This window comes from Aedes albopictus, chromosome 3, assembly GCF_035046485.1.
Source record: "Aedes albopictus strain Foshan chromosome 3, AalbF5, whole genome shotgun sequence".
NCBI lineage: Eukaryota > Metazoa > Arthropoda > Insecta > Diptera > Culicidae > Aedes > Aedes albopictus.
Window position 1 is genome coordinate 205,558,016 of NC_085138.1, and position 18,110 is coordinate 205,576,125.

Consider the following 18,110-nt stretch of genomic DNA (forward strand, 5'->3'; position numbering starts at 1 on the left):
ACAGCCGGTTCTGTGTGCTCTACTTCTTGAAGAACAAGTCAGAGGTTCCAGCGAAAATTCAAGAATATGTGGAAATGGTCAAGACGCAGCATGGACGAGTTCCGAAAGCCATTAGGTCGGATAACGGTGGAGAGTACATCAGTGGAAATTTGCGAAAGTTCTACAAGCAGAACGGGATTCTAGCGCAGTACACAACAAGTTTTTCTCCGCAATCCAATGGCGTCGCAGAACGAAGAAACCGCTACCTTTCCGAAATGACGAGGTGCATGCTGGCTGATGCGAAACTTGATAATCGATTTTGGGCGGAGGCAATGAATACGGCAGTCTACCTTCAAAACGTTCTTCCTTCAAGATCCATTGATGTTACCCCTCATGAACTATGGTATGGATACAAACCGGACATGAAGCATCTACGTATTTTTGGATCCCAAGCTTATGTGCACATTCCCAAACAACGACGCAAAAAGCTGAGCCCTGTTTCCCAAAAGATGACGTTTGTTGGGTATTCTCCGGACCATAAGGCGTGGAGGTTCCTGGACATGAAGTCACTGAAGCTGGTTGTTAGCAGGGATGCGGATTTTTTGGAACTGAATTGCAACGGAAACAACATGAAACCCACTCAGGACAACGGGAAGAAACCGGATATATGGGAATATGATCTGTTCCAAGGAACTCAGGAGGCTGATGACGTCCAAGATCCTGGTGATGAAGTTCTCGAACCGTTTGATGCTGATGACAACTATCAAGAGGATTTCGAATCAGCTGCGGAATCATCGTTTGACTCAACGTTGGATCAAGATGCCGATGTCACCATAGCACCGCGACGATCAGACCGATCTACCAGAGGAGTTCCACCACTTCGATATCCAGAAATCACCGGTGCTGTTGTTGATCTGCAAAACGAACCAATGTCGTATATGGAAGCGATAAGCGGACCCGAGCGTACCAAATGGCTCACCGCGATGCAGGAAGAACTGGACTCATTGGCAGAAAACCGAACTTGGGATTTGACGGAGCTACCACCCGGAAGAAAAGCTGTTGGCAATCGCTGGATTTTCAAGCGGAAAACTAACGAGCATGGTGAAGTCGTCCGCTACAAAGCTAGACTCGTAGCTCAAGGGTTTTCGCAACGTTATGGATTGGACTACGAGGAAGTTTTCTCTCCGGTTGTCAAGCAAGCTACATTTCGAACTTTGTTGGTTGTTGCCGCTCGCGAAAAACTTCTGGTGAAGCACGTGGATATACAAACAGCATATTTGTACGGTGAACTGCAAGAAACTATATACATGAAGTTGCCCCAAGGTATGGAACGATCCAATTCAAATACGGTTTGCCGATTGAGGAAAAGTTTGTACGGCCTTAAGCAAGCTGGCCGTGTGTGGAACCATACGCTGGATGAAGTACTCACGAAAATGGGCTTCGTTGGATCTACGGCGGATCCATGCTTATACAAACGGACGACGAAGAGGCGGAATACTTTCATCGTGGTGTACGTTGACGATATGGTACTGGCATGCAGCACCGAAGAGGAATTCCAAGAAATCATCACTGCTTTGAAGACCAAGTTTAAAATATCCCTGCTTGGAGATTTGAAGCTATTCCTGGGCATGCATGTGGAGCACAACGGCGAATTCTACCTGGTAAGTCAGACCGCCTATATTTCGAAGCTGACCGAGAAGTTTGGACTGAAATCTGCCAAGCCATCGGCCATTCCCATGGATCCAGGGTATATGCAACGAAAGGAGGAGGAATCTGAAGCACTTCCAAGGAACGATGAGTACCAAAGCCTTGTTGGAGCACTACTGTTCCTATCCGTGATGACCAGACCAGACGTCGCTATTGCTGCTTCAATTCTTGGAAGAAAAGTGAGCAACCCTACAAACGCTGACTGGACAGAGGCCAAAAGAGTGGTACGGTACTTGTATGCCACTCGGGAATTGCGGCTACATTTTGGTGCAAACATTGACTACCTGAAGTGTTTTGTGGATGCCGACTGGGCAGGCGACACCAAAGATCGGAAGTCGAATTCTGGATACTTAATTTTCTTCGGAGGAGGATTGATCTCGTGGGGTGCTCGCAAACAAAATTGCGTTGCGCTCTCATCCACCGAGGCTGAGTTTGTTGCTGTAGCAGAGGCTTGTCAAGAACTACTGTGGCTGCAGAAACTACTTGATGGTTTTGGAGAGAAGAACCAACAGATCACGATATTTGAAGACAACCAAAGTTGCATTCGACAATTGGAAGGAGAAAGGATCGAGAAGCGATCAAAACATATAGATACCAAATACGCTTTTACGAAGGATTTGAGAAGGAAAGAAGTTATCAACGTGGAATACTGCCAATCAGCTGAACAAACTGCAGATATGATGACAAAACCACTATCAAAAATCAAGCTGCAGACATTCAGAAGTGCTGCTGGATTGAAACCATTCAAGAATACTACGTTTGAGGAGGAGTGTTGAAGTACATCGAAGTAGTCTTGAAATCAGTTAATCTAAGTAGTCATAATTTGATTGTCAGAAAAATAAATGTATTCCTTAAGTTACCGTAGAACAAGCTACACGCGTTTTCCCTACTCTAAGAATGATGTCACTAGCAGATGAAAAAAACATTACCACGGTGTACGGATATTAATTATAGTGGGCGGATTGACGCATTTTTGCAGATAAATCAACCCCGTTTATTGGATGGGCCCGTATCACATGTTATGCTAACGAAAATGTAAATAAATGGGCCCACCGGTTGGACTTCAAAGCTGGTAAACATTCAAAAAACAGCTGATTTAAAACGTCTCATAAAATGCCTTCAATGCGTTCAATGCCGGTCAGCAGGAGTAAAAACACTTTATTTTGTATAACGAAAAGCATCTAAACTCGAATTTCTCGAAATGAAAAGCTTTTATCGAAAAAATATTTGGTAGGCACCAAACCGGTCATCATTGTGCACAACCGCTACCAAATATTTTTTCGAATAATGTGTTTCACTTCGAAAAATACGCCATTAGATTCGCCATACAATATTTTTGCGATTTAGTTTTTGCGATCTTTTGCGCATAGAAGCTAGCGCCACATTGGTCAATGCGGAAAGTAGGAAAACAGTCAAAGCATTTAATTCATTGTTCCAGTTTAGCTCAGTTTTGTGTGAATCTTGTTCATTTTGGAGTAACTTTTTCTTAGCGTGTACGAGTTGATTTTGTGAAACGGCGGCTTGCGGTAATGACCAGCATATTTTTTTTTTTAAATTTACCATGGCAAATCATGATCATCGACCCACCATTGCTTCTTGTGTGCGTTTTATTTCTTCTCACATCAACCGGTTCGATAGCCGAGTGGTAGCGTGCGAGCCTGGTGATGTCAAGGTTCTTGGTTCGAATCTGATTGCCAACAGAAACTTGTTTTAATTAATTAACTAACATCGTCTGTTTTCCTACTCTCCGCATCGACCAATGTGGTGCTAGCTTCTATGCGCGAAAAATCGCTAGAAGTAATTCGCAAAAATATTGGGGTTCGTTCAAATATTACGTAACGCTAAAAAGGGAGGGAGGGGGTCTAGCGCTGTGTTACGCTTCATACAAAATTTCCAAATTTCCCATACAAAAGTTGTTACGTGGGGGAGGGAGTGGGTCGAAAATAGTCAAATTTTGCGTTACGTAATATTTGAATGAACCCTTGTATGGCGAATAGCACCTAATGGCGTATTTCTCGAAGTGAAACACATTATTCGAAAAAAATATTTGGTAGCGGTTGTGCACAATGATGATCGGTTTGGTGCCTACCTTTTTTTTCGGTAAAAGCTTTTCATTTCGAGAAATTCGTGTTAAGATTCTTTTCGCCATACAAAATAAAATGATTTTACTCCTGAGCAACATTGAACGGACTCTTTGGCGGTAATCCATTGAAACGAAACTCAGTCTGCACAATTTTAGTGGCGTTGTGTATTTAAGGTGAAACGGGACGCCGTGTTATTTTTCCTATCTTGCCTCTCTTTCTAACAATTTGCCTCGCGATTTTGAAGATGGTAATCTCGAGTTCTATCGCACTGAAGATGCTGAAAAACAATCAGCATATGCACTGCAAGTGAGCATACACAGTGATAGGTTTTTGTTGCAAAATATGAAGTAGAATCTGAGATTACCATCTTAGTAGCAACAGAGCAATGGCGGATATTTCCCCGACCGTCCCGTCCGCCCTTAAATTGACCCTCAGAATAGTAATTTTCACCGCAAGCCGCCGTTCAGTGTATACACTGAACGAGGGCTTGCGGTAATGACCAGCATTAAAATGTTTTTAAATTTACCATGGCAAAACATGATCATCGACCCGCCAACGCTTCTTGTGTACGTTTTATTTCTTCTCACATCAACCGGTTCGATAGCCGAGTGGTAGCGTGCGATCCTGGTGATGTCAAGGTTCTTGGTTCGAATCCGATTGCCAACAGAAACTTGTTTTAATGGACTACCCGCTTTGCGCGCAGCCACAGTTGATCAGCAGGAGTAAATCAATTTAATTTTGTATGGCGAAATGCATCTAAACTTGAATTACTTGAAATACAAAGCTTTTCCCGAAAAAATATTTGGTAGGCTTAATAGTGGTCACCATTGTGCACAACCACTACCAAATATTTTTTCGAATAATGTGTTCCACTTTGAAGAATTTGCCTTTAGATGCTATTCGCCATACAATATTTTTGCAATTTACTTTTAGCGATTTTTCGCGCATAGAAGCTAGCGCCACATTGGTCGATACGGAGAGTAGGAAAACAGCCGATGTAGTTAATTCATTAATTAACTAACATCGTCTGTTTTCCTACTCTCCGCATCGACCAATGTGGCGCTAGCTTCTATGCGCGAAAAATCGCTAAAAGTAAATCGCAAAAATATTGTATGGCGAATAGCATCTAAAGGCGTATTTCTCGAAGTGGAAGACTTTATTCGAAAAAATATTTGGTAGCGGTTGTGCACCATGCATGTCATCCCGGTCATCCCGATGCCTTCCAAATATTTTTTCGGGGAAAGCATTTCATTTGGAGAAATTCGAGTTTAGATGCTTTTCTCCATACAAAACAAAATGATTTTACTCCTGCTGACCAACATTGAACGCATTCCCTGCGGGTAGTCTATTCAACAGATTAATGCCTCCAATTTGCCTTTAGATGGTATTCGCCATACAATATTTTTGCGGTTTACTTTTAGCGATTTTTCGCGCATAGAAGCCAGCGCCACATCGGTCAATGCGGAGAGTAGGAAAACAGCCAAAGCACAGAAAAACAGACGTAACACTTGCGAAATTTCCATCGACCACGGTTTTAACGATCATTTTAAATTTTCATAGTTGTGGCTTTCACAACCAGAGATGCGCACATCGTTTTTCTATGCGTTTGACATTTCTTACTAGCGCCTTCTGTTGACGATATGGCACAACACAGTGATTCGTGCAACTTTTTCACCAGGTGATGGTAGTGTGAACTGGGCGATGGATTTCCATGAAAATCGTTCAAGGCGTTACGTCTGTTTGTCTTTGGCCAAAGCAAGCCAAAAAAGTTTCTGTGAACTCGAACCAAAAAACACGAGATCACCAGGTTCGCACGCTACCACTCGGATATAGAACCGGTTGATATGCAGAGAAACAAAACGCACACAAGAAGCGTTCGTGAGTCGATGATCAGGTTTTGCCATGGTAAATTGGAAAACATTTTAATGCTGGAAGCAAGCGGTCTTTCAGTGTAGCGTTAGCGGAAATTTTTTTTAGTAAAGGTAAGCTGTGTTGGTACTGCTTCGATTCAGCTAACTGATGGTTAGATCAATATGACGCATTCGGTATACCCATAGAAAATAAAACTAAACAATTATTTTAACAGGTCTGATATCGGAAATTCTTCTATGTTTTGCTGCCGGATCGAATTCTAAAACTATTTTATCTGTGGAAACGGCTAATAAGGTATTTTTCATTTAAACATGATTGTATGGATAATAGCGTGGGACACAAAAAGACATTTTACTCCCGTACACTTTTTGAGTTCCATTTTGACCCCATATCAACTGTGCAAAATTTCAACTCAATCGGAAAAACTATATTTTTGCGCCAGCCATTTTAAGTTTTCATACGATTTACTATGTGGAAAATGTCTTTTTCAAAGAAAAATCGTCACAGGTTGCACCTTAACCCCTAAAAATGAATCGATGAATGATTTCTGTTGGAAATTTTACGGGGAACCAACCCTCCGAAGACCGCAAACCGATCTAAGGTATGTGAAAAAAGTTATTGACTAAAAACGGATGACATGCCAACGCTGTTTAACATGTAAGGAATAACAATAAATAATAAAATCTCATCATTTTATCGATCACGTGAAGCTCAATAACTTTTTCCACGAACGTCTCATCGGTTTGCGGTCTTTGGAGGTCTGATTCCTCGTAAAGTTTTCTACAGAAATCATTCATCGACTCCTTTTTTAGGGATCTAAGGGTGCCTCCTAGCGATTTTTCTTTGCAGAGGTAAAATTTCCTCATAGTAAATCGTATGAAAAACTAAGAATGGCGGCCGCTAAAATATAGTTTTTCCGATCGATCTGAAATTTTGCGCAGTTGATAGGACCAAAGTGCAACTCAAAAAATATACAGGAGATAGAGTTTTTCAATTTTTTGTATTTTCCCATATAAACCGTGTACCAGGCTAATGGATTACGCAATTTCGCAATTTACAGGATTCGCTTACCTGCATTCACGGCTTGAGGCTATACTCACTGTTATGGACCATAATGGTGCACACATATTTGCAGTTGTTTGCTGTTGGTGAAAATAGGGTAAGTATTGCTTATCCAGAAAAATCTTCCAACCTGGCGGAGTGAAGAAGACAAAGAATACCTATTCCGCAAACGTCAAACTGCTACACACTTTAAAAAGTATGCACACAACCTATCAACAAAAAAATTGTTGAAAATTTCAATTGTGTTTAATGGCGTTCAGCTGCATACAAAAGTGATGAAACTACACCTAATATAGTTTAAAAATAAGTTACATATTGTGGCACCAATGAACTACCCGCTTGACGCGCAGCCACAGTTGATCAGCAGGAGTAAATCCATTTAATTTTGTATGGCGAAAAGCAACTAAACTTGAATTACTTGAAATAGAAAGCTCTTCCTACAAAAATATTTGGTAGGCTTAATAGTAGTCACCATGGACTACCCGCTTGGCGCACACCCACAGTTGATCAGCAGGAGTAAATCAATTTTATTTTGTATGGTGAAAAGCATCTAAACTTGAATTACTTCTATTTCAAGTAATTCAAGTTTAGATGCTTTTCTCAATACAAAATAAAATGGATTTACTCCTGCTGATCAACTGTGGGCTTTTACTGAAAGTATATTTGGTAGGCTTAATAGTAGTCACCATTGTGCACGACCACTACCAAATATTTTTTCGAATAATGTACACTCAGAAATAAAAGTATACACGGAATTACTATTATTTATGCATTTTGTATCCACATCTCTCTCACTCTCTTTCTGTTTTCATGCTAGGGTAACCAATATAATTTGGACCCCCATATATTTTGGACCCCCTGAGTCGTATTATCACAAATTTCACAGATTTAATGAATAGATGGAGAAAATTTTCAGAATCATTCGCTAAATTAGATTGCTCTGCACGGGCAGCAATCATTTCCGCACTGGAAATAGCATTATTTGCCATGAAATTCATTTTTATCAATCTCGTTATCCGTGTCAGTGTCGTACCATGTTTACAAAAGGAGATTGCGGTGCTGAGGATACTTGAAGATGTATACAAAAACGTTTATCATTCTAGCGCATTAAATTCGCAAAGTTCGTCTAATCAGCCTTTGTCAATCAAGTAATTAGGATGTGATCCAGCATATTCAAGTGGCAGATTGGCAGAAAACAGTTTCAAACGGGCTTAAACACCGGGTGTCCAAAATACATACCTAAGAGGGTCCAAAATACATTGGGGTGTCCAAAATTGTGAAAACTGGTGCTTCAAAACTAAGGTATTTTCATCAAATTTTCAGCCAGAAATTACCTTGTGGGCATTTTTAACGGACAGTCGAGGCTTTAACGATTATACGAACATCATCATAGTGTGTAACACCCTCTGAATATGTATGTTTTTGACTTAAATTCAAACTAATGTCCTCTAGGGGTCTAAAATTCGACCGTTACCCTATCTGGTGCTTCACCTGGGTTGACGAAACACTTCTCTTCAACCCAGGCTAAACGGCAGATACCATGAAAACAAAAAGAGAGTGAGAGATGCGGATACAAAATGCATAAATAATAGTAATTCTGTGTATAGTTTTATTTCTGAGTGTATTCCCCTTCGAGAAATGTGCCTTTAGATGCTATTCCCCATACACTATTTTTGCGATTTACTTTTAGCGGTTTTTCGCGCATAGAAGCTAGCGCCACATTGGTCGATGCGGAGAGTAGGAAAACAGCCGATGCAGGTAATGGACTACCCGCTTTGCGCGCAGCCACAGTTGATCAGCAGGAGTAAATCAATTTAATTTTGTCAGGGGGATGACGAAGAGCCAGAATCATCTACCCAGCATTCAATTCAACATGGCGTCCAATGTTTTTGTTTTGATTGCTTAATTCATGGAAAAAATGCGCTGGAAACATCGACACTGCTTCGCTGCTACATATAATATCGTGCAAAGTGATAAGGAAAGAGAAACAATCATCAAAAACAATGATTTCGTTTGAAATGTGTAATTTTTGAAATAAGCACTAGCAACACACGAGCCACACACCCGAAAATCAGGAGCAAGTTAGGGTAAACCGACCAGAAAGTGGGTACCAAAACGCGCCGTACCAAAAATGATGTTGGGTGGAGCGGCGATGTACCGAGTTTGACAGCCGTGTCACCCCACTGAATTTTGTAGGGCATAATGCATCTAAACTTGAATTACTTGAAATACAAAGCTTTTCCCGAAAAAAATATTTGGTAGGCTTAATAGTGGTCACTATTGTGCACAACCACTACCAAATATTTTTTCGAATAATGTGTTCCACTTTGAAGAATTTGCCTTTAGATGGTATTCGCCATACAATATTTTTGCGATTTACTTTTAGCGATTTTTCGCGCATAGAAGCTAGCGCCACATTGGTCGATGCGGAGAGTAGGAAAACAGCCGATGTAGTTAATTCATTCATTGGAACAGACCCTTAGACGTCAATATTCCACAGCCAACTATTTTGTTTTGAAGTTATTTTAAAAAGAAAAAAAAATCAATAGTCAAAAATCAGTTTTTACGAGATACCATGTGATTTCTGATGAAGATGTGATGGAAAAGTAACATTAAAAATTAAAAAAATAAATAAAAAAAGTGGTGTAATTTTCATGATTTGATGATTTCATGATTTAATTTCCAGATTATAATAATCTCACATAATGTAAAAAATCTCAACCTGATTTTTTAGCAAATACACATTAATACTAGGCAAACATGCTGTCGAGAATGAATGAATGGACTACCCGCTTTGCGCGCAGCCACAGTTGATCAGCAGGAGTAAATCAGTTTAATTTTGTATGGCGAAATGCATCTAAACTTGAATTACTTGAAATACAAAGCTTTTCCCGAAAAAATATTTGGTAGGCTTAATAGTGGTTACCATTGTGCACAACAACTACCAAATATTTTTTCGAATAATGTGTTCCACTTTTAAGAATTTGCCTTTAGATGGTATTCGCCATACAATATTTTTGCGATTTACTTTTAGCGATTTTTCGCGCATAGAAGCTAGCGCCACATTGGTCGATGCGGAGAGTAGGAAAACAGCCGATGTAGTTAATTCATTAAATGCTTTGGCTGTTTTCCTACTCTCCGCATCGACCAATGTGGCGCTAGGTTCTATGCGCGAAAGATCGCTAAAAGTAAATCGCAAAAATATTGTATGGCGAATAGCACCTAATGGCGTATTTCTCGAAGTGAAACACATTATTCGAAAAAATATTTGGTAGCGGTTGTGCACAATGATGACCGGTTTGGTGCCTACCAAATATATATTAGAAATCCTCTACATAGAGATGAGCGGAAGTTACATAGGTCGATTCGGCAACGCTGTTTGTTTTGTTTACAACAGCTGCCAACACTTGCTACAAAGCTAGATGTTCAAACTTTATGCGTGACTTCGTTGTGGTTCAAGTTGTTTTGTTTACATTTTCTAACTATGGTAGAATTTTTTTTCCAAAATTTTGTTGAAATAGCGGAGTAATCGAAGAAATCTGAAATTCATTGCAAAAGTGTTACGCTAATCATATCGGCAGAAGTGAAGCAAGAAGCAGCAATGGAAGTTTTTTCGACAAGTTCAGCAACAACAGTGTCGTCATAAGCATGAGCTTTTGAAAGCAGAATTAATAAATTTTTATCTTTTTACTAAACATACATATGCCGCCAATATCTCGATATTAAAAATAAATAATTTTTATTTATTCAGTTCCGATTGCAATACCAAACAACGCCTTCCTACGAACGATAAGCATGTTCATTTGGCTCCAACCCGGGAGCTTCTTGACAGCTGCCGAACAACGTCAGCGTACCTAAAAATTTTGGTCCGGGTGGTACTGTCAGATTCAAAGCGGCAAGCGCTACTTTTGAAAATGACGAAAACCCAGAATAACAAACCGCACAAAACATATTAAAATATTAAAAAATAATTTTAATGTGTTGTTTCTGCTTCTCTTGCGCAGGAAAATGTAATTTAAGTGCGGTATGATGAATTTGTTTACTAGAAGTGAAAATTATATCTATAAAACGGGTGAAGGCAAAATAGTCGACTTTCATACTATTAAACAGAAACTCATCCTCTGGTGCGGTTATTATGCACATGCAAGTAGTAATTTTACAGCTGCATATCTGGTGGAAAATCCAAAATGGAAGTTAAAAATTATCAGAACATATGTTTTTTTTTTGGTTTGATCGTCGGTTTAATCTAGCCTGCGCAGTTACAAATTAATATGCAATACCGTTAAAACAAGTGCTTTTGTTACATTTGATGCTGTAAATCAAAATGATTTGAATTTAATTAACACTAATTTTTGCACTTCTGTTGAATACGTCCTTTTGATACGAAACGCTAGCCTCTTGTTGGCATCCACTCACCACGAAACAAAAAGATATTTTCGCATGGACAAAAATTGTTGCGTCAGTGAAGGATGGACCCGTTGTTTACGTACAGTAGCGACATCTGCGATTTGCAAGTAGGTACGCGAAACTGAGCTCATCTGTCAAGTAGTGGGGGGGTTGTTTGGCTCACACTTTGACAGTTCTCTCTGCACGATTGGCTCACAATGGCCGCCTCCGCAGATCTCTATAATGTAGGATTACTAATATATATTTACTAGCCAATATATATATTTTTTGTATAGTTACGATACTTAACAACCTATATCAGGGGTTCTCAAACTTTTTCAGCTTGCGACCCACTTTTGATTTTCAAAAAATTTGGCGACCCACCAGCACGAAAATTTATAAAATAAGTCTTTTCTTGCAAATTTGGACTGCCAAAAACAACACAGGGAACCCCAATCCAAGGTGTCAGGCGACCCGTGCTGATGGATGAATCGTTGAGGGGGTTTCAAAGATGCTCGATCGTTAACGGAGCCCGTAACGTGGGTAGATCACCTTTTCGTGTTGCGTTACGGAGTAAAATCTACCGAAACCTAGTGTCATCCTACTTTTCCTATTTTAGGAATATACGTTCTGGCAATGGACTACCCGCTTTGCGCGCAGCCACAGTTGATCAGCAGGAGTAAATCAATATAATTTTGTATGGCGAAATGCATCTAAACTTGAATTACTTGAAATACAAAGCTTTTCCCGAAAAAATATTTGGTAGGCTTAATAGTGGTCACCATTGTGCACAACCACTACCAAATATTTTTTCGAATAATGTGTTCCACTTTGAAGAATTTGCCTTTAGATGGTATTCGCCATACAATATTTTTGCGATTTACTTTTAGCGATTTTTCGCGCATAGAAGCTAGCGCCACATTGGTCGATGCGGAGAGTAGGAAAACAGCCGATGTAGTTAATTCATTGGTTCAAAATTGACTGAGTTATAGTGGCAAACAGACGAATATAGAAGCCACCGCCCAAGTGGCGCGATATCTTAGCTTACAAAATGTTCTACAAAGTTGTACAAGAACTTATTTGGAGCAAGTTTGTCGAAGAAACCATTATTCCACAGACAAACAGACGTAACAACTTGAACGATTTTCATGGAAATCCATCGCCCAGTTCACACTACCATCACCTGGTGGAAATGTTGCACGAATCACTGTGTTGTGCAATATCTTCAACAGAAGGCGCTAGTGTGAAACGTCAAACGCATAGAAAAACGATGCGCGCGCCTCTGGTTGTGAAAGCCACAACTATGAAAATTTAAGATGATCGTTAAAAGCGTGGTCGATGGAAATTTCGCAAGTGTTACGTCTGTTTGTCTGTGATTATTCTATGTATCTCTTGTCTTGTAGGCTGTTCGGGCTCGTTCGGAAGTTAACCATCAATGTTAACTTCTTTTCCCAATCAGCCTATATAGCTGTGTAGTGTCGGTAGCGGTTGTCTCAATGGATTACCGGCAGGGAGTGCGTTCAATGTTGCTCAACAGGATTAAAATCATTTTATTTTGTATGGCGAAAAGCATCTAAACTCGAATTTCTCGAAATGAAAAGCCTTAACCGAAAAAATATTTGGTAGGCACCCAACCGATCATCATTGTGCACAACCGCTACCAAATATTTTTTCGAATAATGTGTTTCACTTCGAGAAATACGCCATTAGGTGCTATTCGCCATACAATATTTTTGCGATTTACTTTTAGCGATCTTTCGCGCATAGAAGCTAGCGCCACATTGGTCGATGCGGAGAGCATTTAATTCAATGGCTAAGAATAACACTACGGATTGCCTGACCCAGTGGTAAGAGTCCACTAAACAGGAGACCCCTAATTCATGGTGTTATGCGGCTTTATGCTTACCGTGCTAAGGAATGAATGGTTAGGGGGGTGTAATAAAAACCAAACCACAAACGGAGCCTGTGGAGAATGAATTACCTACATCGGCTGTTTTCCTACTCTCCGCATCGACCAATGTGGCGCTAGCTTCTATGCGCGAAAATTCGCTAAAAGTAAATCGCAAAAATATCGTATGGCGAATAGCATCTAAAGGCAAGTTTATCGAAGCGGAATACATTATTCGAAAAAATATTTGGTAGTGGTTGTGCACAATGGTGACCACTATTAAGCCTACCAAATATTTTTTCGGGAAAAGCTTTGTATTTCAAGTAATTCAAGTTTAGATGCATTTCGCCATACAAAATTAAATTGATTTACTCCTGTTGATCAACTGTGGCTGTGCGCGAAGCGGGTAGTCCATTAGGGCGTCCTCCACAGTATTACGCCCTTATTGCGCTAACCGGAGCAATGGTGCAGTGGACCTTGCGTCTCTCCGAGATAATCAGTTGCCTTTCTTAAGTCTCAAATTTGAGGCTAAATAAGGGCGGGATTATTCAAATGTTGTAAATTAGCTTACATTACTACCTGTATGGGTTCGCTTAATGCGTTTTCGCCATTGGCGTTTTTCAATGAATTAAATGCTTTGACTGTTTTCCTACTCTCCGCATCGACCAATGTGGCGCTAGCTTCTATGCGCGAAAGATCGCTAAAAGTAAATCGCAAAAATATTGTATGGCGAATAGCATCTAATGGCGTATTTCTCGAAGTGAAACACATTATTCGAAAAAATATTTGGTAGCGGTTGTGCACAATGATGACCGGTTTGGTGCCTACCAAATATTTTTTCGGTAAAAGCTTTTCATTTCGAGAAATTCGAGTTTAAATGCTTTTCGCCATACAAAATTAAATGTTATTACTCCTGTTGAGCAACATTGAACGCACTCCCTGTCGGTAATCAAATGGATTGGTTTGTCGTTGATGTTTCCTTTTTGTGCTGTGATTGTGAAGAGTGTAATCCTGTCTAGTTTGGGTAGTGGCTACGGCTAGGAAACCTCAGATCAATGGACTACCCGCTTTGCGCGCAGCCACAGTTGATCAGCAGGAGTAAATCAGTTTAATTTTGTATGGCGAAATGCATCTAAACTTGAATTACTTGAAATACAAAGTTTTTCCCGAAAAAATATTTGGTACGCAAAGCGGGTAGTCCACAACCACTACCAAATATTTTTTCGAATAATTTGTTCCACTTTGAAGAATTTGCCTTTAGATGGTATTCGCCATACCATATTTTTGCGATTTACTTTTAGCGATTTTTCGCGCATAGAAGCTAGCGCCACATTGGTCGATGCGGAGAGTAGGAGAACAGCCGATGTAGCTAATTCATTTTCAGCGTAAAAAGCGTGCGTGGCCCAAGTGGCTCTACTTGAAAAAGCTCATTTTTGTAGGGTTACTCCTGTATAGGTTACCTTGTGAACCCAGTTTTGCTTCTTTCATTATAAATGAATGGACTACCCGCTTTGCGCGCAGCCACAGTTGATCAGCAGGAGTAAATCAATTTTATTTTGTATGGCGAAATGCATCTAAACTTGAATTACTTGAAATACAAAGCTTTTCCCGAAAAAATATTTGGTAGGCTGAATAGTGGCCACTATTGTGCACAACCACTGCCAAATATTTTTTCGAATAATGTGTTCCACTTTGAAGAATTTGCCTTTAGATGGTATTCGCCATACAATATTTTTGCGATTTACTTTTAGCGATTTTTCGCGCATAGAAGCTAGCGCCACATTGGTCAATGCGGAGAGTAGGAAAACAGCCGATGTAGGTATTTCATTGTCGTGCCTCGACCCTGCAATATCTTAGAATAACGTTAACAGTATGTTCCAACCTTTCCTTATGGATGCACAGAGATGGAAACACTCTCATCTTGAATCAACTCGCGAGTGTAAAAGTAACAAACGGTTTACTCACGGTGCCGAGAGTAAGCCGTGTGTGAGTTTATTCGCACCCACTTGCTTCACGAGTATGAAGCAAAACAAAAACAAAAACAATGAATTTTTATTCGCGAAGAACAAGTGGAGATGCGGGAATTGCATTTTAGTGCGATTTTAATAGCAAAACAAGTAATTATCCATCAGATAGTAGTGTTTTGTGCTTTATTGTTCCTGAAAAGGTAATCTGTCGGCCGTGTAAATTCGTTTTTTCACAAAATTGAAAAATGTTCAGAGCTGCTTCGCGAATCAATCACGAGTGCGACCAGCTTCGTTAGCTCGCGAGTGAAGGAAGTGCGAATATATTCTGGCTTCTGTTGTTCACGAGTAGAATAACTTTGCGTTTGTGTCTACTCAGCTGCAATCCTCACTGTTTTCCATCACTGTGGATGCATTCAAGCAAGCTCTTGTATTCAGCATATTTTCGCTGACATTTGGCAGTATTGCTACGATGATTACATCATATGAAGTAGCTCAAACATTAATTTGAGATGCTTCAGTTTGATGGATTACTTAGGTAGCCCAGTTCATGGATAACTTAACATAGAATTGCACCTAACCTATCTCTGCATGAGCAGAATTTGTCATGAGTTGTTTGATTGGCATGTGTCAGATGAGGAGTCTCCATTTGACCTTCTTTGCACTATTGAGTGTTCCTTCGCAAAATTTGCGTATTTAGGCGTCCCTGCTTAACGAACTAGGGAACCTGTACAAATTGGTTGTGACCACATTTTGTGGATAACTCGCTTCCATTGCTACTCCAGGAGAGTTTCATTGTGGTTTTGTACCTACAACGCCCTCCATTGTGGTATACCATAGCTATTGCTTTGAAAGAAGCTTGTCCTCTGCGGTCTGTGCGGATCGCAAGAGGTATTCCTGAATGGAACTCTGATCTGTTCAAGTTCAAAATATCTTCGGATAAACCATTCTTTCGTATAGTTACAAATCTCTAGCTTCCGCGTGAGAATTATAGCTATATAATCGACTTAGTGGGCCCTAAAAAGCTCTGCTTAGTTAAAATCTCCAGGAGGAAATGTTTCGTCCTATTTTTCTCCAGAGGAATTTGAGTATTTCAAACATGTGTTGAACTCTTGTAGTTTTCTATGGGGTATTTTCATGGCGTGAAATTACTCCACAGTTTTATCCCGAAAGGGTGCGTGCGTTGTATAAAGATGGGATGAGCTTCAGATTTATCTGGTTACCTCGTTCTTTCTGAAATGCTTGAGACGCATTGTCGATTATCACATCTGTGATGTTCGTCTGGCTGCCATGCCTATTCATGTGAACTCACATGCCTCCCAATTTGGGATGTCCACAGTGACTCTTTTACACAAAATTGTACCGTAAAGCGGGGTCAAATTGATCAGCGGGGTGAAATTGATCATTCGGGTACTACATTGTAATTCCATACTAGGAACTCTTAAGCGTCGTTATGATCTTAAACTTTTTACGTCATCTGGTTCGTAGATGTCTAGAGATGAGCGTAGACTTTCATTGTTTTAGAAAAAAGTTAGTTTTGCCTTATTTTTGAGGAATTTGAAATGTATATCTAATTTAGCTGAAATCGTTGCTACTAAACAATCGATTGCTAATAGGACTTCCCGTAAATTCTCTGTTCTAACATTTTTGTGGAGCCTTGGTTGGAAAGTTATGTAGCTAATAATAGCATGAAATAGTCAAAAAAAAAGTTCATTTTATGTTGAAATAGTCATTTATTGTGACAGAAATCACTTATTTCAAATGAAATTGCCTACCTTTAGGCGTTTAAGGGGAAATTTCACAATTTAATTTTGCATTTAAAGTATTAAATTCACTAGTTGTAAGATTTTAAACGCGTTATTCGGTTTTAGAAGAGCAACATTAAGCGGAGAAGGAAATTTTCCTTTCCAACCGATGCTTAATTGTATATTGATCAATTTCGCCCCAAAGTGTCATTTCCAATTTTTTGATATTTGGAGTTATTTAACTTAAAGTTTAAATTTGTTGAACAAAATTCTGTCACGTGGTTCCATGGAGATCCACTGGGTACTGATTTTACAGAAAATTTTTTGGCAATATTTGGAATTCCACTAATGTTATCCGCAAAAGTTGTTTTAAAGTGATCAATTTGACCCCGGTTTACGGTATATGATTTCAAGAAAGTACTCGTCCAAACGTAGGTTTTGCTTGGGTGATTTCTTGAATATTGAGGATGCTTTCGATGCCGTGCCTTTCAATGTCATATTGAAAGTCGCATGACGTCATAAGCTACCTCCAATGAGCTATAGGCTCTCTTTACGCTTATGCGTTTTAGTGTCCTTTTCAGGGTATGGTAGGTAGGTATGTTATGGGCTATGAGCTCTCGTTGCGCTTATGCGTTCATTCCCTTTTTTAGGGTACCCCTTCTTATTTCATCACCTTTCCCTTTCCTAATCCCATTCCATCCCTTGTCCCATTTTCCCACAGATAAATGATGAAATAGGCTTATATGTATGGCGATGGCAAAAATGTCCCAAATGGAGGATAACGTGCCGCTGGAGCCGGCCTTCTGATACCTGATACCTGATGGTTCCTAACTTATATTTTTTTAAAGAATCATGCTAGGGTGATCCATGAAATTCAGTTTTCTTGCAAAAACTTTTAATCCATTCGTTTCTCGTGAAAACTTTGTTCCGAGCACTTTTAGAACTATCAATGACGCATATTTTTTCCCAATGAGCTCAATGTTCTATCTCTCATAGCCAAGTTTGTATCTTATCGAGAGTTACAACTGATTTTCTATGTAAAGAACCGTATTTTTTAAATTCAAGAAAATGCTTCAAACAAAAAAGGTACTCATAATTTTTTCACCATCAATAGAATAGAGTACGATCTTTTCAATGCAAGAAGGCGATTGAAAAACTATTTGCTCCTTTTTAAGATATGACTTTTTGAAAAAAAGTGATTTTTCGAAGAAAAACCCGATTTAATCCTCCTATGGTGAACAGAACCCTTCTTGCACTTATTAAAACTATTGTTGTATTATTTATATTTAACGTATTTGTTTTGTGTGATGGACCAAAAGTTCTAGAAAATATTGTGGATTTTGCATCTAGTGGATTGGTTTGTCAAAATAGCATCATGGACCATGGACTAAACTACCAGAAATGCCAGACACCTTCTAGAATC

General features: G+C 39.6%; 1 protein-coding gene and 1 long non-coding RNA gene across 2 annotated transcripts in view; one reads left to right on the forward strand and one right to left on the reverse strand.

The window, feature by feature from the left end:
• The window catches only part of LOC109432807 (nose resistant to fluoxetine protein 6), a 132,691-nt gene that overhangs the window by 55,120 nt on the left and 59,461 nt on the right, over positions 1-18,110 (forward strand). Inside the window, exons 5-6 of the mRNA XM_062858682.1 lie at positions 5,857-5,936; positions 6,703-6,801. Of these exons, the coding sequence (XP_062714666.1) occupies positions 5,857-5,936; positions 6,703-6,801 (179 nt within the window). The remainder of the gene's footprint in view (positions 1-5,856; positions 5,937-6,702; positions 6,802-18,110) is intronic.
• Positions 1-18,110, reverse strand: part of LOC134291207 (uncharacterized) — a 91,717-nt gene that overhangs the window by 4,345 nt on the left and 69,262 nt on the right. The window lies entirely within an intron of this gene.